Source organism: Cyprinodon tularosa, unplaced genomic scaffold (genome assembly GCF_016077235.1).
Source record: "Cyprinodon tularosa strain WSP-4 unplaced genomic scaffold, ASM1607723v1 ctg1007, whole genome shotgun sequence".
NCBI classification, from domain to species: Eukaryota; Metazoa; Chordata; class Actinopteri; order Cyprinodontiformes; family Cyprinodontidae; genus Cyprinodon; species Cyprinodon tularosa.
This window is the reverse complement of record NW_024037791.1, coordinates 111,381-136,413: the sequence shown is the minus strand read 5'-3', so window position 1 is coordinate 136,413 and position 25,033 is coordinate 111,381. Positions and strand designations below refer to the sequence as shown.

The window sequence follows — 25,033 nt, the reverse complement described above, 5'->3', positions numbered from 1 at the left end:
AGACGCTTCTGATGCTGTCTGTGGTTCAAGAGTGGCTTGACACAAGGAATGCGACAGCAGAAACCCATGTCTTTCATACGTCTGTGTGTGGTGGTTCTTGAAGCACTCACTCCAGCTGCAGTCCACTCTTTGTGAATCTCCCCCACATTTTTGAATGGGTTTTGTTTCACAATCCTCTCCAGGGTGCGGTTATCTCTCTTGCTTGTACACTTTTTTCGACCACATCTTTTCCTTCCCTTCGCCTCTCTATTAATGTGCTTGGACACTGAGCTCTGTGAACAGCCAGCCTCTTTAGCGATGACCTTTTGTGTCTTGCCCTCCTTGTGCAAGGTGTCGATGGTCGTCTTTTGGACAACTGTCAAGTCAGCAGTCTTCCCCATGATTGTGTAGCCTATAGAACTAGACTGAAAGACCATTTAAAGGCTTTTGCAGGTGGTTTGAGTTAATTAGCTGATTAGAGTGTGGCACCAGGGGCCATCAATTTTGAACCTTTTCACAATATTCTAATTTTCTGATATGATGAATTTGAGATTTTCATTTGTTGTCATTTGTAATCATCAAAATTAAACAAAATAAACATCTGAAATATATAAGTTTGTATGTAATGTATGAATATAATATACAAGTTTCACTTTTTAAATGGAATTACTGAAATCAATCTACTTTTTCATGATATTCTAATTTTATGACCAGCACCTGTATCTAGGTGGCCCCCATATTAAGTGCAACCCCCCCACCACCACCTCCACTACCCCCACCCCTAACTTCCCTTTAGGGAAGTTTTCTCCATTCTTCCAGCATCTCTTCTTTGCTTTTTCTTTTCTGGAATCCGCTTAAGTGCTTCTTTTTTGTATCCATCGCACATTGTTTGTAACGGTTATGGTTTTAATCTACGCTCTGGATTACCCATAATTCCAAGTCGTATTGTAAAAAATAAAATACTAAAATACATCATTCTTTTAAGATCTTTATTGCGGTTTGAAACATATTATATGAGTGTATTTTTTTACCATCCATCTAATGAACTATACACAGTAATGAACTATAACATAGTAATTAAAAGTACCACTAGTCAACCTAGCATCAGGTCAGTTTAAGAGGAATTTTTCGCACCATTACATCTGCAGAGACGTCCTAGACCACAATTGCGTAGGGGGCCAACTAGGTGTCAGTTATGGGGCCCTAAGAGGTTGGGGGCCCCTAAGCAACTGCAGTCTCTGCTTACAGATAGTTACTCCATTGGCCTTGAAATGATCTGTTGAATAAAATGACGTTATTATACCACAATAAATAAATAATACATTGTTTTATAAGACCTATAGGGATTAATAAATTGTCACAATTCAAGAGCAACTGAATTGATCAGCCACAGAAGAAGGTCAAACATTTATTTATTTATTTATTTCAGCGTCTTGCCTTCCCTCCTGTCCGCTCTTTGCTATTTTTATCCCAGGCGGTACTGTTTCTGTTTCCCAGCCAGCCCAGAAAGGAGCAGAGGTGCGGGCCTCTCATCACACCCACCTCTCTCGTTCTCCCTCTCTCTACCTTTCTCTCTCGCTTTCCAAAAATAGCAGTGAGTCGTGATCGGCTCGTCCTTGAGAGAGAAGCAGCGAGAGGGAGGACTGTATTATTGCTTAGAATCAGAGGAGGGGTTATGGATTGATACAAATAGTCTCCCCCGCCAAGCCAACCCCAGCACAGCCTTGAATTAATGTGTTGCTATTTTTGGGAGCCCCGTGTTTCCAGGGGAGACCTAATGACGCAATGACGTCAATGCGGGTCAATCGCAGACTGGAGGAATTGAGTGGCTTCCATTTGGAGCTTTTGCAGTATTTCCTACAGAAAGGACGGAAAACGAGTGCAAAAATCGAAGTGTATTTCCTCCAAGAAAAGAAAAGAAAAGAAAAAAGCCTCGAAAATAGTAGGTAAAAATTAAAATGCAGAAATGAAAATTATCCCGGTGCCTTCACGTCGCCCCCTTCGAGCATCAACGATAGTAAAGGAGGTGTGTATACACGGATCATTTGTTTTAATATATATATATATCCCTTTTTCGCTGTCTCGCATCCAAGGGATGCTGTCTACCAAATACTAGACGAGTGGAGCAGCTACTATTTTTGTGAGCATTTGTTGTTTTGCTTGATCTGATGTAGAATTACCGCAGTAGCATCGGTTATTTGGCTTTTTCTTTGATTGTGTTGCTTTCCCCTGCATAGAGCGACACTCTAACACAAGCTATATCTTAATGAAATTTTGTTTTTTGCATTTTATTCTCTCTGTCTCTCTACACAGCCGTGACCTATTCCAGGCGCTCGCATCTAGAAGCACTGAGGTAATGAACACTTTCGCCCTTGTCTCCAATCTCATTAAATGTATCACTCAGCCTTCGCCTAATTATGCCTGTTGTGCGTAAGTTAGAGTTAATCCATAAAGAATGGTTCTTTACAGAAATTCGTTGATCGATTTTATATATTGAAGTGAGTAGAGGATTGGCTATTAAAGCTCAAGATTCTGCGCGTCATGGTTGTTTGCAGCTTGGCGACCTGCCGACGCGCACAACCAGACCGTCTCTGATAAGTGATTATTTATTTTTCAAAACTTTCACTATGAGAGTGTATAATTGCCTTCAAGTCGGGGACTTTATCAGGTGTCTGTTTCCTACTATTTATGAGCGCTATTTGTCCGTGGGTTGTAAGCAGCCTACAGCTTCTGACCAGGTGTAGGCAGGAGGAATTGACAGTGCAACTCCCTTCTGCAAGAAAACCCCCAAGAGAGATGCCTGAAGAAAGGAAATATTTTATTTTTGTGGCTTGCAAACACATGCACAATGTCGCGACGGGAGGTGGGAGTGAGGGGCTTGGGGGAGTGGGGTTCTCAGGGCGTTTACCGGCAGGATGTGGCGTGTATGTGCATCAGCGTGTGTAAAAGGCTTTCAGGACCACGGACAGCTCACGTGAAGCTGCTAAAGGGGTCCACGTTAATTCTGTCCAAACATATTCTCGCGTTACACACAGTCCAGGGGACTGTATATGGCCTCGCATGCATAAATAATGTTGTTTTTGTAAAAAAAATAAATAAAATAAAATAAAACAAATAAATACAAATTTTAATTGAGAAGCTTTAACACAAGATTATTTTTTTTTACCAACAGGCTTCAGATTTTGGATTAAATCTAGAAGTGCAATAGATAGTTTCAGAAATTGTGCTTAAAATTGATATGAGTTATAATATTGGAAATACATTTATCCTTAAAATTAAATGTGTTTAGGTGCATATACTTTTTATTCCATGCCAGGTTACAATCCTAATGTATAATAAGTTATGACGGCTAGATTCCAGAAAGATTTTTAACATCTCTTGTATTAATAATTTCAATTGATTCAACCAAAAAATTGAGGAATCTGTATTATAGATATTCCACAGTTATTATGAACAGAGCAAGCATCTTAAATGCATCCTTGCAACCCCATGAACCCAACATTTACCTCATATGCCCAGTGTCCATTACAAAATTATACAGAAACAGTTTGAGGCTATCCTCTCATTTAAGGCTGGAAAAAATATCATCTCAATATCAATGTGGATAATGTGAATCCCGACTGACCATTCTCAAAGCAATATGTGTTTGATACAAATGTTATGGATTCATACTTTGCATGCCAATAATGTATTCTTTTTGATCAATAGGGATTATCCATAGATTGTGTTCACATCTGACACAAATAACCATGCCCAAGATTTCAAATGCCACAGATTGTTGGGAGTATTTCTCAAGACAAACAGTAAAGAGTACAGTAAAAAAGAAAATTATCATAACTTATTTGATCATTTCAATAATTTGCAATTATTTTGAAATCACAGGATTTTGTTATATCATGCAGCCCAACTTCCTTGATTTTGATTCAAGGTGATGTGATCAAATTATGAGCTTGTGTAGATTTTCACTTCTCTAGCACAGGACAATCCTTATTATTTAAGTCAAGGTTCAGAACTAAAGGAGTCTTTTGAGTATTGGAAGAGACGTCTCAAAGAAACAAGGAGAGATTCCAGAGACTATCTACCTTATCTTTCTGGAGTTTGTTCATATGTTACGTAATATAAGCATTGTGTAGTCTTTCTCATGTTGATTTTAATCAATAGAAAACAGAATCATTTAAAACAGCACTTGAAATGAATTCAAATTTTTAAAGAGGTTAAGATTATGTTAACTGTTTTATTTTTAATTAAAACTTTGTTTTTCTGTTTTAAGCAGAAAAACACATGAAAGAGGCTATTTGCTTTAGATAGTATTGAAGTAATTGATAAGCAATCAATAACTTTTAGAATTGATATGAACTTAGAGCCCAGTTTTTGGGGAACATAAGTGTGAAAATGTATGCTACTATTTATAAATCAGAAAAGAATGGACACATAAAATAGGTACACGCCTTTTACTTGCCCTAATCTGCAAGACATTTTTAAATCTTTTTTTCTCTTATCTTTAATGGCAAAAAAAACAACTGAGCAGATAATTTTACATTGAATTTGCCCTTAAGTTCAGTATCAGCCTTATCCAAAAGGTGTGTCCACATAGAAAAGGAATTTGACTTTGGGTCCACTTTTTAATCCATTGAAGATATTATAAAAGAGTAAGGTATTAAGTTAAATTCCATGGCACATTTCATATGTCTGAAAGCTCATGAATTTGTACCTGTGTGTGTTGCAGATGCTGGTCCAATACTTTGATGATGATAACCATGAATGTTCTGAGGAATCATATTCTTTTCAGGTCTTTTTGCGGTCTGGGCTTGCTGTCGGATGCCTATCCAGGAAGCCCTTACCCCAAAAAGCATCTGCAAGGGATACTTACAACAGCAGATTCTTGCTCATGTTGATGTTTAAGCAAACAATGAAAGTGGCTGCATTTGTAAAACTGTAACTTTTTCTCTTTCCTTATTAAAGTTAAGCACTGTGTGTTGAATAAAGCATAAACTTCAACAAAAAAAGGAAAAAAGTAATTTTTCAAAACACTGCACTAAAATCCCTGATCTGCAAGTTTAAATGAAACATTTTTTTCTTCAGGAGAATAATTTCTTCAGTGATAAATGTGTGTACAAAATTTCATAGTTTATCCAGAGGGTGGCAGCATTACTAAAGGTTGTTCAATGTTTATTCCACCAGTAGCATGTGTGTTGTTAAAACTAAATGAGACAATTCCGTACATCACTAATGCAGATATAGTGTAGATATATTATAAGTAGATTTTTATTAAACAACCCAGCAATATTGAACATCCTTAGGAAACAAGCTCATCCAATCATTGTTTAAAATATAAAGGTTTGATTTCAGTCAGACTCACATCGAGTTATAGATCGGTGCGCCAATCTGAGAGAATCAAAGCATATTAAAGGATCCTCAGAGAATCATGTTTACAGTTCCTTCTTATACACCTTAAAGAGCACAAACACACACAAGCTCCTCAGCTTGTTGTTACAACTGGTTCTTAGTATTAAAACCATGCCTTTTTGATCACTTTAGTGTAAAAACCTCGCTTAGATATTTGCTCCAGTCCAAAACTGAACCTTGGAGAATACAGTGGTGTCACTAGACCTATTTTAGGTGGGCTGATGCCGTCCTTTAAAAGTTAAAATGTTACCCCCTTGGTGTTCTTTTAAAGACCCCAGGAATTAATATGAAGAAAAAATATTATAAAATAGTAATTTGTTCCCACTAAATACTAATTCCATCTTTAAAAATTCCCTTTAGAGTCTAATGCCATTCATTTCTCCCTCTGCATTCATCCTTGTGCACTGACATTTTATTCCACAAACACCTGCTGAGTAGCCCATCACATTTTCACAGACTACTGGTACTGGAAAATCATCAGATCACCAGTTTTTTTTTCATAGTGAGCAGTGAGGCCCAGAGCTTAAGGGGTGGGCCTATAGGCTTAAAATCTATCACTGGTTGAAAGAGTGGAGTCTATATGCATCCATCCAGACCAAAAACAAAGCATCTCATCACCCAGTCTGCATTTGGCATGTGTAAATATGCCCTTTGAGGTTCCCTTCCTTACAGAAGTGTAACAAAGGAATAATGATCTCTCGTCAAGTCAAAGCCAAGGATCTCTGCTGCTATGAAAGATGAAGCCAAAGGTTACATATTTAACAGTACAAATGAGTAAGAGAACAGAAACAAACAGATACAAATCAGCAGCCGGATCAGCGTAGTGAGGCGTAGTGACGCAACATAACAAGCCCTGCGTGGGTAAAGCGCTGCTGCAATTGGAAATATACTTTAACCACTTGAGGTTTAATCAAACTCAGCTCTAGTTAATGATCAAAAGTCACTCTGTGGTTTTTGAGGTTACAAATCATCTTAGAAGACAGGTCATGGTATTTTTTCTGTCCTTTTAAAGCTGTTAACTCTAAAAGAGAAGGTCCTTTGTCATTTCTTTCTCCTCTCTCTGCTTCATCACATGGTGATCATGGCTGCCCCACTGTTACAAACTGCAGCTTAAGGATGCGCATAATACTACGAGACAAGTAATGAATGTACTTATTTGCTGCTTATTTGGATCACTCTGCACTATGTTCACATATGTTCATCCACCAGATGAACATATGTGCATCCTCTGCTCCTTCAGTCGAAACTTGAGCTGAAACGTTGAAGAGACATTATGTAGGTTTTTAATAAAAAATATCTTAAAAATAGTCTTTATATTTGTTCATTTACAACTGAAAAATCCTTTGATGAGCAGACTTACACCTCAGTATTTCAGCGCCGATGTATGTATTATAGCTTGTCGCCAATTTTCTCAGAATTTTAACTTCGGTTCCGGAAATTCTGCACTGTACTGTGGATGTGACGTCAATCGCGTCCATCCATCCATGTGCAGACCATGTCTGACCTAGAAAACAATCGCAGTGGAGGACTTCAGGAAGAAGGATTCTCCTGCAGGAGCATTTTGGTTGGAGACGTCTTTCTCACACGTCTTTCTCTCTCCTGTCCTGGGTCGTGAGTAGCAAAGAAATACGAAGCATTCTTGTGGGATGGAAGGGGGAAATAGTGAACACGAAAATATTAGAATAAAGTAGAATCAAAAAATGAGAAAAAGCAGAGACCATTTGAAGGGGAGTCCAGCACAGAAGAATCAAATGATGAACAACCTAGAAATTCCACTGAAAAACAAAATAATTACAATGTCATATTCAAACTAGTTAATCGGGGAGACTTTGCAGATTGGAACCCGGTGCAGTTAACAAAAAACGATGTAGGAGTAAACAAACTTGTAGGAGAAGTTAGAAGTGCCAAAATACTGTATAGTGGAGACTTGTTAATCAACTGCGGAGACAGCGCTCAACAAGGCAAAGCTATATGCATTAACAAGAATGAAGGGAAAAGAGTTCAGTGCAGCTTGCTGGATAACAAGGGTAGTCATTGGAAGAGTGCCTCTTAAAGTAACTGACAAACAGATTCTAGAAAATATAAGTGGTGCAAAAGTAAAAGAGTTGTAATGGTTAGTGTTAATCAAATTGGAAGAAGAGCATTTACCGTGTACGGTTTTAATTGGATATATGAGCTACAATGTGAAAATGTACAATTCTCCACCTCTGAGACATTTTAAATGCCTAACCTTCGGTCATATAGCAGCTGTATGTAAAGGAAAAAAATCGATGTGGAAGATGTGCTAGAGAGCATGCATATGGAAACTGTGGGAAAGAAGTAAATATTAAATGCTATAACTGTGGCGGAGAACATACTGCTGCATACTGTGGATGTGAAGTGAACAAAAGATCTGTACAGATACGAAAAGTGAAATTAGGGCTCAGAATAACTTATGCTGAAGCTGAGAAAAGAATCACGTCCCAGTCAGAAAGACCCAAATCAAAAGTGGCGAAATGACAAGTGCGAAACCTTTGGAGGAGTGTCCCAAAATTGCAGAAGACTCGTTAATAATTAAAAAAAAAAAAAAAAAAAAGGATTTTGTACTTTTCATTGTAGAAGTGATCGATTGTGGTGCTCAGAAGAAAACTGAAAAAATCAAAATAATAGGGAGAGAGTACAGAAAAGTGAAGGGTGTAGAAAAGTACATTGAAGATTTAAACTGGGAAACAGTTGAAAGTATGATGGGAAAACAAGTAGGACCATTAGCAACTGGCAGAGTGACCATAACTTAAAGAGAAATTAGAAATTATGAGGATACATTTGATTAAGTATTTGTCATTTATTATGTTGGGTTGAATTAATTAGTTCTGACTTTGTTTTATTATTTATTTACTTTTTTTCAAGGGATGAGTATTGATTCCTGTTTCCAAGTTTAACTCCTTATCAGTTGGTGGCGGTAAGCACTTTTATAGGTTTACCAACTGCCATAAAACACTACAAGATGAAGAAAAAACAATCGCAGCGTTATATGATGGATGTTGTGAATGCTCAGAAGCAACTGGCATCCAGCTCAACTCAGACACCAATGGCGAACAAAATTCGGAGGAACAAATTAACAAGTGTTGCGGTCACAAATTGCCATTACATTGGAACGAATAGGTATTTAATTTCATATGTATATATATATACATATTATATATTATATAATATTTTTATTTTATTTACTTTGTTTTTGAGCCTGAAGTATTTCATTGAGCCTTATTTATTAATTTATTTATTTATTTTTACAAATAACTGTTTTAACTGACAAGTCCTAACTGGTATTGTCAAAATATGGGTTTGGGTAAATAAAAACATAACCTTTCATTATTACTTAACTATGATTATACATTTGTAAGTTTACATAATAGTGTTTAAGTAGAGAGTTCCATCAGTGAGTTAATTACACTTGCTCCAATTTGCAGGCTTCACTAGAAATGCAGGCCGCGTTTTCACTGCAACCTTGCTTATAGCCAGGCACATAGCTGGGCTGTCTGCACAGCAGAGATAATTTTGTATTATTTAATACTACTGGTTGTAACACTTAGTTATTCCCATCTAAAAACATTTAGTCCCATTTAATCAATGAACCAAGCTCCTCCTGTTTACAAGAAAAAAAACTGTATTTCTCCCCTATGAGAGACGTTTCAAATCAGAACACTGTTACTGAGCCGCTAATTAGTCTAAAATCATGGTGAATGACCATGTTGTTCATAAAGTAAAGCGTGCATAGACTTTCTTTTTGAGTGGACTTCATGCTCGAGCTTCAGCAGGATAGTGAGACGATTAATGTCAGGGTATTGTCAGTGCAGATGATAACATTAGTAGAGCTAATAATACTACACAAATTTTGATCAAATCCCAGTGGACCTACAGGGGTCATTACAGAGGAGCAAAGAGGGTCAGGCAAGCAAGGATCACATACCTGCAAGGGTCTTATGAGTAGTAGCTTAGTCTGAAAATAGTAAGGATATTCATAGAAGATTCATCTAAATTTTTTTGTATTTATTTCATTTTATTTTTGAGAATTTTTTACATTGTGAAATTAAGCTTTTTCACTTTTTCATAAAAAAAAAAACGATTTAATACCGTACTGTAAAAGTAGGGTATTTTTCTCTGAATATTTTTTAGCCTACTGAAATGGTGCTTTGTAGAGAATTATACTAGATGACATTTTAAATGCAGCATATTTAATCAAAGTTATCACAAAATTATTTTATGTTCTATTATTTTAAAATGTTGAAAAAATATTAAGAAAAAAGGAGAGTAATGTGAGGTGAGTAAAATCCTGCCTGGGTAATCCTTATGATTGTTTTAATATTGGTCAATGGTAAATTGCAACTATTAAAAACAAAAAAAAAGAAAAAAACATTTATATCAAGTAGTCCATTGTATCCCTCTGTGCCTCTGGAGGAGCTCTGAGGGCCAAAAAGGTTGATGACCATATTGCAGATGAAGAGGCTGAGGGGCAAACAGATCAACAAACATACTTACTTTGTCTGTTGTGTATTGTGTAAAAAATCTAAAAGCTGTTCAAATAATATATTCAGTAAAGTATCTGTTAAATTTGTTAAATTAGTGGAAAAGTTTTTTGTTAGTAATCTAAGTTTTATCCAAAATAATTAATCACTTCTACAGACATTTCTCATTTCCTTTCCATTACTCACTTCCTTGGAAACTGAATAAGTCCCACTGTTATTGTGGAAAAGAAGACCAATACCTACCATAAAAGTAAAGAACAATTACACACAAAAAGCAAATGCCATTCTCGTGTTGATTAAGTTATATGTCCCAAGTTTTTTTTAATGCATTATAATGACTAAAAGCAGAAACTCTGTATTTTCATGCCATGATACTCCAAAACACATCGTTGGCTATATCCTAATAATAGTGGGGGCTTAACTTTTGTAATCCTGTGAAGGTAGTCTGTATAAAAACACTAAACTATTTAAAAAATAATCCATTTGTTTGAAAATGTATTCATTTGAAAACAAAAATAAAAAATCTGAAAAAAAGAAAGTTTTAAGTTTTTATGTTCTTGATGTCTTTTCCTGTCCCAAATGACACATTTTATTTTGTTTTAAGGTTTTGTTTTGTCCTTTTTTGTTACTCATTCGTTTGCCAAAAACGGTCTATTTGTTGGCCATTGTATATGGTTATCACATCGACCTTTTTTTCTCCAACAAATTAACAAATAATTTGTATGGGCAATTTAGTAGAAAATGTTGCATTTACCATTTTTCTCCTATTTCTAACCTACTTTCAGGTACAAGCAAATGTTCTAAGCGCTCCTCCCTTATGATCCCCTTTGCTGTTCTCACCACTATTCTCATCTTCTTCCAGTCTGAGGCACTGCAGCCTCCATACAACAAAGTGAGACAGCTGGTCAGAACGCTTTCTATGGTGCTTCTCTAGAAGGCTGGGAGGAAGGGCTCTACTTATCCTCCGCAGGAAATTCAAGCACATCTGTGCCCTTTTGACAAGTGAAGTGGTGTTTACAGTCCAGGTGAGGTTGTCTGTGATGTGCACCCTCAGGAATTTGGTGCTGCTGACCACCTCTTCAGCTTAGCTTTTGTTGAGTAGGGGAGTGTGGTTTGGTCGGGTTTTCCTATAGTCAACGATGATCTTCTTCATCTTTTCCATGTTCAGGATCAGGCTGTTGTCTCTACACTTGCCCACCAGCTTGTAATGAACTCAGAATGTTGGACACAGAATTTGAGGCAGGCAATGGGAAAGTTCAAAGCGTTTATGTAACACAAACAGGTGCGCAGGGTTGGAGGAGTTTTCTCCACAGCTTGCGGTGGGCGCCGCCCCCAGAGTTCCTAGAGAGAGAGCGGAACAGGCGCCAGCCGACGCCGAGCAGCAACAGTGTCCATAAGGAAACTAAAGCCGGAGTCAGAGGACAGGTCCACGTTCAGAAGCCGGAAGAATCCAGGAAACAGTCCAAAACAGATCAGACAAACAGAGGAGACAGGGGCAGAGCGAAAACTCAGGATCAACAGAACACAGACTACAGAATGATAGACTTAGTCTCACCAAAACACTCGAATAACCTGGCGCTGATGGAAGGCAAACACACAACATAAATAGCAGAGGAACCAGGTAGAAATAATCGGCGTTAATCAGACACAGAACCAATTAGACAGGGGAGCAACGAGCAAAGGAAAAAAACCAAGCCGTCAGTGCCAAGATCATGATAATAAATAACATACATATTAATGATATATCCCATTTATGCCTGTGATCCCTCTAAACATTACACACACTGTACCTTTAAAGGATAAAGTCAAATTTATTAGCAGTTTTCTAACTATAAATGTACTTTCAAATTGGCCATTCACTGATTTTTTTCTGTTCTAAAAATAGTCAATATCTAGTCAATGTCTTGTTGTAATACGTCCGGGAAGGATGACTGAGCGACTATGGTCAGGCGCTAACACATTGTTTGTAACGGTTATGGTTTTAATGTATGCCATGGGTTACCCATAATTCCAAGTCATAGTGTAAAAAATAAAATACTCTTCATTCTTTTAAGATTTATATTTCGGTTCGAAACATATTATATGAGTGTATTTTTTTTACCAACCGTCTAATAAACTATAAACAGTTTTAACATAGCAATTAAAAGTACCACTGTGTGCTTTGCCATTGGTGTCGTGTTTAAACGGCTCACCATCATGTTGAAATCTGGTATGTGTTGTGATATAAATATGGTCTGGTGCAGTCAGTCACTTCAGTATTAGGTGGGTTTTGAGTGCAGTTTTTCGCATCCTTACCTATGCAAAGACACATCCTAGTCTATATATGCGTTGGGGGCCTACCAGGTGTCAGTGACGGGTCCCCTAAAAGGTCATGGGCCCGTAAGAACTGCAGTCTCTGCTTACCAATATTTACGCCATGTCTTATAATCTGAGGGTGGGTTCATAGTCATGAACATCTGGTGAGACCGGGGAAAAACACCCAGACATGAGCTGAAGCAGAATAGACTCACACATTTATTGGGGCCATATGTTCCCTTTCTCTGGAAGCAATCCTTTAAATCTTTCAAAATACCGTTATTGAGTAAATGTAAACCTTACTTGGATCTTGGCAGGTTTTAAAACTTGACCAACCTGTCAAGTTTTATCCTGTTGATATTTCTTTACAAAATAAAGGCAGAGAGGAAAACTCCCTTTTAACAGGAGGAGACCTCCAACAGACCCAGGCTCTGTGTGAAGGGGCATCTGCTGAGGTTGACTAGGGTTTAAGGAGACAGAAGTAGACATACAAAAATAAGCAGAGATACAAAATGTAACTGTCAATCAGCTCCACAGGCAGCCCCATCCAACAAAGACACAGGCAGGCAAGCTTTAAGCCAGTTCCCAGGTCATAGGATGAAACAGAGCACATAGAAAGAGAAACTGGACTACCCTAGAAAACAGGCTATGCTCCAACTTCTCCAAGCAAAGTTGTTGATGGCAGCAGCACAGCTGATTATTATCTCCAGGCTGGTGTCACAGCCAATCAGGAACAGACCAAATAAAGCTACTATGTTAGTAAAAGCAAAGAGAACAAAGATACTAAGATAGAACTGAGATAAAGTTAGAAATTGAACTAACAACAGAAGTGGTTAACCTTCAAATGTTTAAAAAAAAAAAATCTGGAAGAATGGATCGCTATCTAGGCTGCAAGGAAAAGAGGGCAAGCAGAGATTTCCAGCTGCTGGTCGGCAATATGCTGGAGGTCTTACGGTAAGAACTAGAGCTGCATATTTTACTTAGATCATAATCCTGATGAACTGATTGAACAAATGATGTTTGGAAGTGGACTTTCTCACTTAAAAAATTTTTAAAACAAATTTTCCAACTCATCAAAGTAAATAAAGCCAAGCTCTCTAGCTTTAACTTACAGAACAGAGTAGATAAACAACCAGAGTGCCAAGCATCTAGAACATTAAAGTGTCAAAGCAACTTGACCAGCATTTGACCCAGCTTCCAAATTCCAGCATTGAAGAGTTTTTGATGCCCCAAATGCGTTTGGTTTAAACGCACTATTAGGCCTGGTGTTGGGGCTCATAAGCAGGTGCCTGGTGATCAGATTGCTAAGCCCAAATGAGAGCTATATCAAATTTATAAGGACAGCTGATTGTGGGGAAAAAAACCTACCTGTAAAATGCTGCTGGGCCTAAAGGAGGGAGTGCTGACAGCTTGTTGTCAGTCCACTCTAGTAAGACTCAATGGGTGCTAGGTTTTGTGATGTTTTTTCAAAGTAACAATTGGATAGATCACCAGAGCTTTCTTCCAGAAATGAAAAACAATGCACTCTTCAAAAAAGTAGTCATACAGTCATTGGTGGCACATAAATAAGTTTGAGCCGAGATGCAAGGAGAGATTTTGATATTACTCTTATTTCATAAACACATTTTATAAATTTCTTGAAAAGCTTTTTTACCATGAAAATGTTTTATGTTGTAGCCTATTTTATCATAATTTTTTTTTTTACAATTTTGTGTTATGATATGCTTGTCAGCTCTCTTTGAGGTAATGAGCATTTATTGTTGTGAACCACAGTGCTGGTACTATTGGACATCAGTGCAGCATTCGATACTGTCGATCACTCCATCCTGTTAGAGCACCTGGAAAACTGGGTCGGCCTCTCTGGTACAGCTCTCAACTGGTTTAAATCCTACTTAAAGGACAGGGATTTTTTTGTATCAGTAGGCAACTTTACATCAGAGATGACAAAAATCACATGTGGGGTTCCCCAAGGGTCCATACTTGGTCCCCTCCTATTCAATATCTACATGCTCCCTCTCGCTCAGTTAAAGCTGAAGTCTGTAAGTTTTTAAAAATCATTTTTTTGTCATATTGGCTAAAACTGTCCCTATGCCCAGACAGCAGTACATGTGATATGTAACCTGTGAAAAAATCTGCTTCAATTGGTCCCGCATACTGCCTGTATTTCAATCTGGAAAGAATAATTCGGGACGAGTCAAAACAACCAATCACAGCCAGAGGAGCGTCTGATGGAGTGGCAATCACAGCTCCCCCCCCCCTCACCGCTTAACCTGCCGCAACGGCCGGCTGCCGCAGTCAGGAGGACGCGCGTGGAAGTCATGGCGGAGCGACAGCCACCAGCGAAAGAGAAACTGCCCTTACTGCCCCTGCTGACAACTGCTTACACGGCAAACTTCGGTATAACCAGCATCTTATATCTAGCTGCTTGGAGGTGAGTGTTATCGCTCTTACCGGTTCACACTCCATGCCGCGTATGCTGCTTGGACGCTTCTATCGCATGCGGTAGCCGCGCAGGTGCTGTGAGAGGGGTGGGGCTTGGAGGTGGGGCATGAGTGAAGCAGAGAGGGTGGGGGAGTGGCGTGAAACCTGTTTTTCTTCAAATTTTCAGTCGAAGTCTGCTCTCTTCTCCATGTTACAGACTGCAGCTTTAATGAAAAATAACATCAGCTACCATAACTATGCAGACGACACATAGCTTTACATCACCATGTCACCAGGTGTCTATGAACCAATTCAAGCACTGAGGAAATGCTTAGAAGAAATAAATGTCTGGATGTGCCATAATTTTCTTCAACTGAATAAAAACAAAACTGAAGTAATAATCTTTGGACCAATAGAGGAGAGATCTAAAGTTAGCACACAGCTTCAGTCGCTTCAGCTGGTAACCACTGATCAGGCCTGAAATAGTACTGGATTCAGACTTGAACCTCCAAAAGCATTTAAAGACAATTACAAGGTCGGCTTTCTATCACCTGAAGAACATTTCCAGGATTGAAGGACTAATTTCTCAGCATGATCTGGAAAAACTAATCCATGCGTTTATTTTTAGTTGAATTGATTACTGCAACGGTGTTTTCACAGGTCTGCCTAAAAAGTGGATCAGACAGCTGCAGCTGATCCAGAACCGGGCTGCCCGTGTCCTCACAAAGACTAAGAAAGTAGAGCATATCACCCCAGTTCTAAAGTCCTTACACTGGCTCCCTGTATCTCAAACTATCAGTGTATCAACCCTCCAGACCACTCAGGTCTTCTGACTCCAGCCTGCTCTGCATACCTAGAACCAAAACTAAACATGGAGAAACAGCATTTAGTTCCTATGCTCCATTTATCTGGAACAAGCTTCCAGAAAACTGTAAAAGTGCGGAAAGCCCGAGTTCCTTTAAATCAAGACTAAAAAACACATTTGTTTAGGATTGCCTTCGACTTTTCTAGTTAAACAGTTCAATTAAAACATATTTTCTTTAGTCCAACTGTTTTTAATATTCTGTTTTGTTTCTGCATTTTTTTTTTTATTAATTTTTTCCCTACTTGCTTGGATTCTGTTTTATCTTCCCGTATTTTAATCATGTAAAGCACTTTGCATTGTCTTTGTACTGAATTGTGCTATACAAATAAATTTGCCTTGCCTTGCCTTGCCATTGATGCCGAAGATCAGAGGAAAATATGTTGGCTGGTTTGAGAAGACAGATAAGCATCAGTAGATAAAATATCTTTTTTACAATTGTATCATCCCTGGAAATACGACACGTCAAGCATTTACGCAGATGGGCTACGGCAGCAGAGGGTAAAAATTCTGTTACCTAAAACCAGCAAACTGAGTCTACAATTCTCACAATCCAACCAAACTAAATATAAGAGGTTAGGAAAAGTATGGCTGACCCAATGATAACTGACAACTTTAGGAACACAGAAGTACACATTAAAAACTTACTGGCTCCCTGGAGGAGTAATATTTTAAAAAGCATTTTTAATATATTATTTACGATTTCCTGGTATCTGATGTGAAAGAACACCCATGCCTGAAAAACCTTTAAATATTTGAGACAACGCATAACATTTCATGATTTATGTATAGCACAAGTAAAATCCTTCCAATAGTCAAATTATTAAACAGATTACAACTGCTATTTTCACATGCAAAACAACATTTAAAGCTGCATAAAGTCTTAACAGTTTTTTTTTTAAAGACTGCCTGTAAACAGCCTGACTGAAGTTTTTCACATTTTTAACACATTTTTTACACGATAACATATGCAGGAGTAGTGGATTTGAATTCCGAACATTCCAATGACTCAATGATGAAAATCCTGTAGACTGATATTCCTGGATCCAGTGCTACATATGTAGAAGTTACCCTGATGTTGTGTACGGCCTATGACAGCTCACTCAGCTACTTTCTTGATTCAGTAGACCATGATAAACACAGATTTTTATGTAACTTACTGGTACCATAATTTCACTTTTTCAACGTTGAAGGATTATCTTAAGTGATGCTGTTCAGTTTTTTAAGAGTAACACACTCGTCTGGTGTGACTCATCATTCCAATAAGTCATGTGACCTACTGTACTCATGAAATATTAATGAGGCTTGAAGTGCTCGCCTATTCGTACGTGGCAGACCTCTTGTCCAGCAGGAATAAAATTGGACTTATTCAAACATCAAAGGAGGCCTGCAAAGCCAGATGCTCAAATGTTTCACAGCTTTTAAAACTAATCGCAATAGGATGCAAGAGAAACTTGAGAAAATGAAAACTATTACCTGGGTCTTATGTTCTTTTTTTTTTTTTTTAAGAAAATGGCTACAAAACCAGTCACTTAAATATGTTTTTACAGTAAACCAAATTAATTATCTCTAAATGTCAGCTCCCTCAGTTTTATCAACACTTGCATTAGATAGCTGAACAATACAGGTGCTGGTCATAAAATTAGAATATCATGAAAAAGTAGATTGATTTCAGTAATTCCATTTAAAAAGTGAAACTTGTATATTATATTCATACATTACATACAAACTCATATATTTCAGATGTTTATTTTGTTTAATTTTGATGATTACAAATGACAACAAATGAAAATCTCAAATTCATCATATCAGAAAATTAGAATATTGTGAAAAGGTTCAAAATTGATGGCCCCTGGTGCCACACTCTAATCAGCTAATTAACTCAAACCACCTGCAAAAGCCTTTAAATGGTCTTTCAGTCTAGTTCTATAGGCTACACAATCATGGGGAAGACTGCTGACTTGACAGTTGTCCAAAAGACGACCATCGACACCTTGCACAAGGAGGGCAAGACACAAAAGGTCATCGCTAAAGAGGCTGGCTGTTCACAGAGCTCAGTGTCCAAGCACATTAATAGAGAGGCGAAGGGAAGGAAAAGATGTGGTCGAAAAAAGTGTACAAGCAAGAGAGATAACCGCACCCTGGAGAGGATTGTGAAACAAAACCCCTTCAAAAATGTGGGGGAGATTCACAAAGAGTGGACTGCAGCTGGAGTGAGTGCTTCAAGAACCACCACACACAGACGTATGAAAGACATGGGTTTCTGCTGTCGCATTCCTTGTGTCAAGCCACTCTTGAACCACAGACAGCGTCAGAAGCGTCTAAAGAGAAACAGGACTGGACTGCTGGTGAGTGGTCCAAAGTCATGTTCTCTGATGAAAGTAAATTTTGCATTTCCTTTGGAAATCAAGGTCCCAGAGTCTGGAGGAAAAGAAGAGAGGCACTTCATCCACGTTGCTTGAAGTCCAGTGTAAAGTTTCCACAGTCAGTGATGGTTTGGGGTGCCATGTCATCTGCTGGTGTTGGTCCATTGTGTTTTCTGAGGTCCAGGGTCAACGCAGCCACATACCAGGAAGTTTTAGAGCACTTCATGCTTCCTGCAGCTGACCAACTTTTTGGAGATGCAGATTTCATTTCCCAACAGGACTTGGCACCTGCACACAGTGCCAAAGCTACCAGTACCTAGTTGAAGGACCATGGTATCCCTGTTCTTAATTGGCCAGCAAACTCTCCTGACCTTAACCCCATAGAAAATCTATGGGGTATTGTGAAGAAGAAGATGCAATACACCAGACCCAACAATTCAGAAGAGCTAAAAGCCACTATTAGAGCAACCTGGGCTATCATAACACCTGAGCGGTGCCACAGACTGATCGACTCCATGCCACGCCGCATTGCTGCAGTAATACTGGCCAAAGGAGGCCCAACTAAATACTGAGTGCTGTACATGCTCATACTTTTCATGTTCATACTTTTCAGTTGGCCAACATTTCTATAAATCCTTTGTTTTTATTGGTCTTCAGTAATATTCTAATTTTCTGATATGATGAATTTGAGATTTTCATTTGTTGTCATTTGTAATCATCAAAATTAAACAAAATAAACATCTGAAATATATGAGTTTGTATGTAATGTATGAATATAATATACAAGTTTCACTTTTTAAATGGAATTACTGAAATCAATCTACTTTTTCATGATATTCTAATTTTATGACCAGCACCTGTAAAGCTTGGCAATGCAGTGCAAAAGTATTCAATCCCCCTGAACTCTATTTCAATCATGACCTCTTCTATTCAGACTTAGAAGCAGGGGAGCCTGAGTAAAGGGAGCAAAACACAGCTGCTTACCATACTTTTTACAAAAAAATCTCTCTGCATCACTCGGTGGTTAAGCCATTCTTCAGCAGGGGGAAGGGAAATGTGGTCAAAGCAGATTGCAAGCCAGATAAATCAGTTTAGAAATGCTTTTTGCACACAAGCAGCACTGATGTACCTTTGAAACAAGGGAAAAGTATATATAATCAGGAGATCTTTTCTGACGCTTTTTTAACCATGTGGCTTAAAGATCTCCCCACAGCCGCTTAGCAAGCAGTGAAATAGAAGGTCAGGAAATGAAACTAAAATAAATGTTCCCCGCTACTGTGAGAAATCAATGAATAACCCCAACCAATTACAAAAGACGGTCCGTTGTACACGATTGGTTCCTGACACGTCAATCATGGTCGTCTGCTTGTCCCTCCCCCCTGTATGCGTACCCTGACACATGAAAGAATCGACCCCCCAATGCTAGTGCAGGGCGCCATGGCTGGAAGCTAACCACTAATATGCTACGTTCACACCTATGGTGACCAGATGTGGGTTTCTGAAAAGGAGAGCATTTTTTTTGGGAGGGAGGCTGCTGGACCGGACCGGGCATTGGAACGGAGCTTTGAGCTCTGGGGCAGGTGCGGGAAACCCAGCGGCCAGCCAAAAGTAGGACATGTCCGCAAAAAAAGAGGACGTCTGTTTACCCTATTCACACCAAAAGCAGCAAGAGCAGCAAAAACGTGCATGCTGCTTTATTTTTTATGCTTGTACAAGTTTAGTTCTGATGCACTGCTGAAGCATCTTTACTGCTCTAGGTGCGCTGTGGAAAAATGGGGTCTGATGCACGTTGGAAGGAGCTACCCTATCCTTCCTTTGCCTGTAACAATGGCAGTTGTATTTGCTGTAATTAGTGGGTAAAATTTAGTTTGAATCTATTTTGAAGTGAGAAAGTCCACCTGAAAACATGGTCAGTGCAGTCAGTTCATCCAGATTACCATCCTGCCTTAAAATATTTGTGTCGGAGCCACCTCCTCGAGGTGTACCAGGATAATAATTGCAAGCATGTTTTGTCGGCAGATTACGGCATTTTAAGTTAATTTAAGCATTAATAAACTGTTTCAGAGGAGTGATCATAGCGCTCTGCATCATTTGTGCTGCCTGTCTCCCTGCCAGCAGCTGCTCCTGCTGCTCTAGACGGGCTGCAGACAGCATGCACGTTCATGTGTTTTGAAGGCGGAGTTTCGAGGGGTTCGAAGGGAGAGGCATGGTTGTGTATGTTCAAAAATATAGCTTGCTGAAACCGTTTTCCCAAGATCTCCTACTGCACCTTTAAGGTTTCCAAGAAGGCACAAAACAATGCAGCATATACACACATATGCAACCTATTTCCTTTATTGGAACAACTTAGCTGAAGGTCAAAAATTAAAAACAGTGAGATTGAAATGGAAGGTTTTTTTTAACTCGACAAGTGTTCTATGTTTACAGAAGAACCTTTGTGACGCTTAGTCAAAACGGCCAAACCTGAAGAGCTGTTTGGAGTAACTATTATCAGCCTTAAACAAGCTGTGCTAAATAATGGTGGATAGAAGTTTAAGTTGCCCTAAACATCTATAAAAGCATTCTAATACTGCTCTATGAAGAAGCAAATTTATTACATGCTATGATATTTCTAAGAACAATGGTAAGGTCAATATTTTGCAACCCACATATTTCTAGATTATTCTATTTTTTTTTTATTGAAGACCTAGACTGTAGCTGATAAAAGGCATCCAGAAATTAGTCTGATCCCAAGGTAAACTTTCCAAGTAATTTTAGTTGATCTGCAAAAGATGCATGATGCAAAATAAGAGGAAACAGAAAAGGAAAAGGGCTTTTATCATTGCACTCATTTTCAGAGAAAAAAATACAAGGTAGATAGCGCCAATATGACATTTGACATTTTATTATCATGATAGGCCCACAGTTAACCCTTTTTCCTCAACGAGGATTTTTTTCTTACTCATAACCATGGAAAACCACAGATTTCCAGTTTCTATTTCAATCAAAATGACACAGACATCAACTGATCTGGCTTCCTTAAAAAAAATCCTCCTAGTATCTTTGAATTTGATAATTTATCATCAACCTTCATAGCAATGTTGAACCAGTAGAACTAGACTCTAAAACCAAAAAGTTTTTTGTCTGATTGAAAACTATTTTTTTGTGCTCATAAACATTATTTTAAAATAAATTTCTTACAATCTTAAATTTTCCCTTCAGCTGACATTTAATTGGGATATGAGTGATGCTCTAAAGACAGATAGCGTGACGTTAGATCCTGGTGGAAAAAGCGAGAATTAAAAAAAAAAAAAACAGCCCTTTTTTCACTCATTCCAGATGTGTGGAATAAAACATCTTCTGTTGTTCATCAATCCCTCAAATCTCTAGAGTTGGTATGAGAGATCTTTTTACGTCGTACCTAAAGGTTAAAACAAACATCTGTAAGCGTCAGAGTTTATATTTTTTTCCCTTACATGACTCACATTCTATTGCATTGTTAATTGACATGATGAATTACCCTCTCTCCCAAAACTCATTTTAGATTTTTTTATACAAAATAGTGTTTTCTTTTTTGGCTTATAGTTATTATAGTTGTACAATATCACAGCATTTTTCAAAGCCATCCACTTATATTTCCCTCCATATTTTGGCGCCAGTCCACAAATGTTTAATAGCCCCATATGGTTTTTGTTTTGTTTTTTTCATTGGTCTCAGATCTTTCCTATTTAAACAATACTTTGAGAATGACAATTTTAATATGAACTGCACACCAGGCATTGCTAATAAAATTAGATTTTTATTTGTTATTAGCTTTCAAGTTAAATTCAGAGAAACTTGAAAACATAAAGTCGGGTACTCTTTAAAATGTAACTTTAAATTTCCCAAAAAAGGAACATGCCGGTTATGATCAAAGCCTAAAGTTTAAAGCATGGCTATAATTATTTTCCTTTATAATACATTGCACAGACTTTGACTAACACTATATTGAGCAATCTACTGTGTCTTAGGAAATTCATGTGTACTTCTATGGAAAAGTGACTTTTCCAACTTGATAAACAACTCTTTCTCCTTGGCATCCTCAACAACGCTGTCAACTGTGGGTCATTTCTGGGTCCTAAGAACTATCCCTTCTCAGGACCAGAGGTGGTCACCACACATATATTCTCTTTAAATATAGACTGCATTTCATGTGGCAACCTTCCACAGGAGCTGCTTGCAATTTCTAATCCATCACGACTCAGTCTGATATTTTCACATGCATCTCTGTTTGGCTAGGCTCACCTACCAAATAGAATAGGTTTAAACTGGAGCTATTTATGAGGTATGCACTTAGTATTATTTCTGCTGACCTTCCTTTCATCAATGACCTGTGCAGGTCTAAAGCCAGAAAACAGCAGCCAACAGTTCTTTTGACTGCATACATCCTGGTCATTGGCTGTTTAGCCCTTATCTCTAGGTTGGTGCTGGAAAGCTCTTTTTGCAAAAGTCCTAGTCAAAGTTTTTCTCCTGAGACTTTGACTTTTCATATCCTGTGCTCATTCTGACCTTCTACCACCACCCCAGCAGATATAAGAGGACTTCCTATAACCGCATTTTAAAGAATCTGTATCAGAGTAAAGAATTAAAGCCCAGTTGACGTGCCAGAATTACAACAAAATTAAAGCAAATAAGTATTGGCGTAATGGGGAAGATAATACGGACATGAATGCTGATGGCATTTGAAGGGACTGTGTCTTTGACGTTGTAAAAGGACACGCAGGCTTCCGAAGCTCAAACTGTGGATGTGAACTGTTAACCAAGATATTTCTTTTTGTAATTTTATGTAGATTTTTGCTAAAAAAAAATTCTACATTAAATAAATAAATTAAAATCACATTACACATCACATCCAATCTGAAATCGAATATCAATCCATTCAGGAATTTAGCCGTCTGTTTTTTTGTCAAGTGCTCATGTCAGCCTGAGATTTTGTAGAAATCTAAAAAAAAACGCGATCGTATTAACACTATCAATCTTTGTTGCATAGGACCATTTCAAAAGCTAGGCTGCTTAAGTGTCTTAGTAAATAAATCAACTGTCTTCCATTAAATTCAAATCTTTTACAGATACGCTGACCTCCAATTATCGATATTTGAAGGTTTTACAAACATTAGAGATAAAAAAGAAAAATCCCCATATGCAGTGACATATGCAGCAAGAGTTCAAAGCATGTGGTAAAATTAAAGCAAAGGGAAACTTTTTTTTTTAGGTCTGCAGTGCCTCATGGCAGGCAGGATAAGTGATGGGCTGAGGTGAGTAAGGGGGGGTGGGGGGGGGGGTCGAAGAGGTGAGTAAGAGATGACTCAACAGCTCTCCAATATAAGATACCCTGATGGAGGCAACCCATGTCAACGATTCAAGCACCAAGCGAGGTAAGGTTTCACTCTCAGCCTCTATTTGAAAAAACTTATTTACTTTTAAAGGAATTTCCCACTCTGTTACCATCACAAGCGCCGTTTATCTATTTGAGTATATTTGTCTTTGATCAGAATAAAACCTTGTTGGATTTTGAGATGCTTTAGTTCATAGATTATACAGAAGCATGTTGTGTAAATACAATTTGGTGTTGCTTTATCATGCCTGATATACTTTCGAACGACAAAAAAACAAAAAGGTACTCATAAAAAAAAAAAATAAAAAATGTTAGCTACAGTCTGAACTTTGATCGTGTTACAGGTTGGGGAAAACCAGAGATCTCTGTTACAAATATTTGCTGGTACAATAATGAAACAAAATGTATCCAATTTTTAAAGTGAAAGACAGAAAGAGCTTAATTCTGACAATCACTAATATGACTTTTTCCCATTTCTATAAAGGAAAATATGACTATGGACTACACATGGGTGATCCTGTTTTCCTTGCTTCATGTTCTAACTGTGGGTACAGGAATGCCTTTGCCAGAAGACAAGAGCAATATTGATCAAATAATAAGAACACTAATGGTTAGACTGAAAATATTGAAGGTATGTTACACAGCTCTGTTTATATAGCTCAAATCCTAAGTGCAGCTTGAAGCTTATACCATATTGTTTGAAACTAAAAGACATTCTTGTTGCTATTTTACAGACGACTCAACACTTGATTGTCACCCCTCCCACTGAACTGCAAGGGTTTTCATCCATAGTAGAATCCCTGAAAGCCTACAACAGGTCGATCTCTGATAACTTGATGGATGTTAGCCAAGTCAAAACTGACATCTCTAAATTGGCTAACACCATCACCAACGAATGGATGAACTGCACGGCAAGAACACCAGAAATCATACTTCCCAAGCGGCTGCGTGACCTCCAGGAGAAGGACCCTAACCTTTTTGAAAGCGTGACGGAAATGGCGGTCCATGGCTTGAAAGAGATCCTCAAACTGCTCCAGGAAAATTTTGATAGTATTGCATCTTGCTGAAAAATGGACACCTTTGATAATGGGGCAACATCTGGATGAATGACTTACTGCAATGTGAAGAACTTTAGAGTCATGAAACTTGATAAAAAGCCCTTTAAAAAGCAGGCCATTTATCATGTGCAAAGATTTGTAAACTCTGCACTAGCATGATGAGGTGGAATTTAATACAATCTTAATTGTATTTTTAAAAGGCACTTATTTTTATGTAGAATATATGTATGTCTTGTATTTATTTATTTTCCTACTTATTTAATCAAAGCAATTTAAGGGACAAGCTCTCAGTGAGAGTGTTTAGTCAAGTCTAAATGATTTTGGAACTTTTATTGTTATGCAATACCAACAACTTGTGTAATGCAGGTAAACATGGAATATTTTGAATATCTTTTTCTGCACTGAGAACAATGTTTTATAAACTATACTATAAATAAAAATTTAACCTTTTCTTACATATCAGTGTTTTTATATTGTCAAAACAGAGAAAATCATAATCATGTAAAATATGTTTAGAGAGTATAAATTTGTGTATTTGTAATCAAGTCAGCAAGTTCAAGTGTAACAAGACATATGGGACCGAAGTCATCACATAACAGGAAATAATGTACAGAAAAAAGCCATTTTCAAAAATCATTTTAAAAGAGATATATAGAAAACTAGTAAAAAGAAAAATGTACTTGCACTGAAATTGTCATACAAAGAGTAATTTACCTGTACAATTTATCACAAATTGTTGAAAAAAAATGTGTGATTTCAGAAATCACACTAGATGACTGATTACAGAAACC

At 37.8% G+C, this 25,033-nt stretch overlaps 1 protein-coding gene and 1 long non-coding RNA gene across 2 annotated transcripts; both read left to right on the top strand.

Moving 5' to 3' along the window:
• The first annotated feature begins 1,599 nt into the window (after positions 1-1,599).
• LOC119777742 lies at positions 1,600-4,960 on the top strand. The gene is made up of 3 exons (XR_005279958.1): positions 1,600-2,005; positions 2,293-2,332; positions 4,706-4,960. It is a non-coding gene; the product is annotated as an uncharacterized LOC119777742 (long non-coding RNA).
• Positions 4,961-23,142: 18,182 nt separating this feature from the next.
• LOC119777787 (leptin-like) lies at positions 23,143-24,564 on the top strand. The gene is made up of 2 exons (XM_038276786.1): positions 23,143-23,815; positions 23,919-24,564. Exons 1-2 carry the CDS (start codon positions 23,675-23,677, stop codon positions 24,249-24,251), a joined length of 474 nt encoding a protein of 157 aa, XP_038132714.1. The 5' UTR covers positions 23,143-23,674; the 3' UTR covers positions 24,252-24,564.
• The last annotated feature ends 469 nt before the right edge of the window (positions 24,565-25,033 follow it).

What these genes read in the sequence shown, in the direction of transcription:
- LOC119777787 (XM_038276786.1), top strand. Translation starts at nt 23,675, where the DNA reads ATGACTATGGACTACACATGGGTGATCCTGTTTTCCTTGCTTCATGTT. An exon ending in TTAGACTGAAAATATTGAAG is followed by an intron (nt 23,816 to 23,918) that starts GTATGTTACACA and finishes GCTATTTTACAG; the next exon opens with ACGACTCAACACTTGATTGT.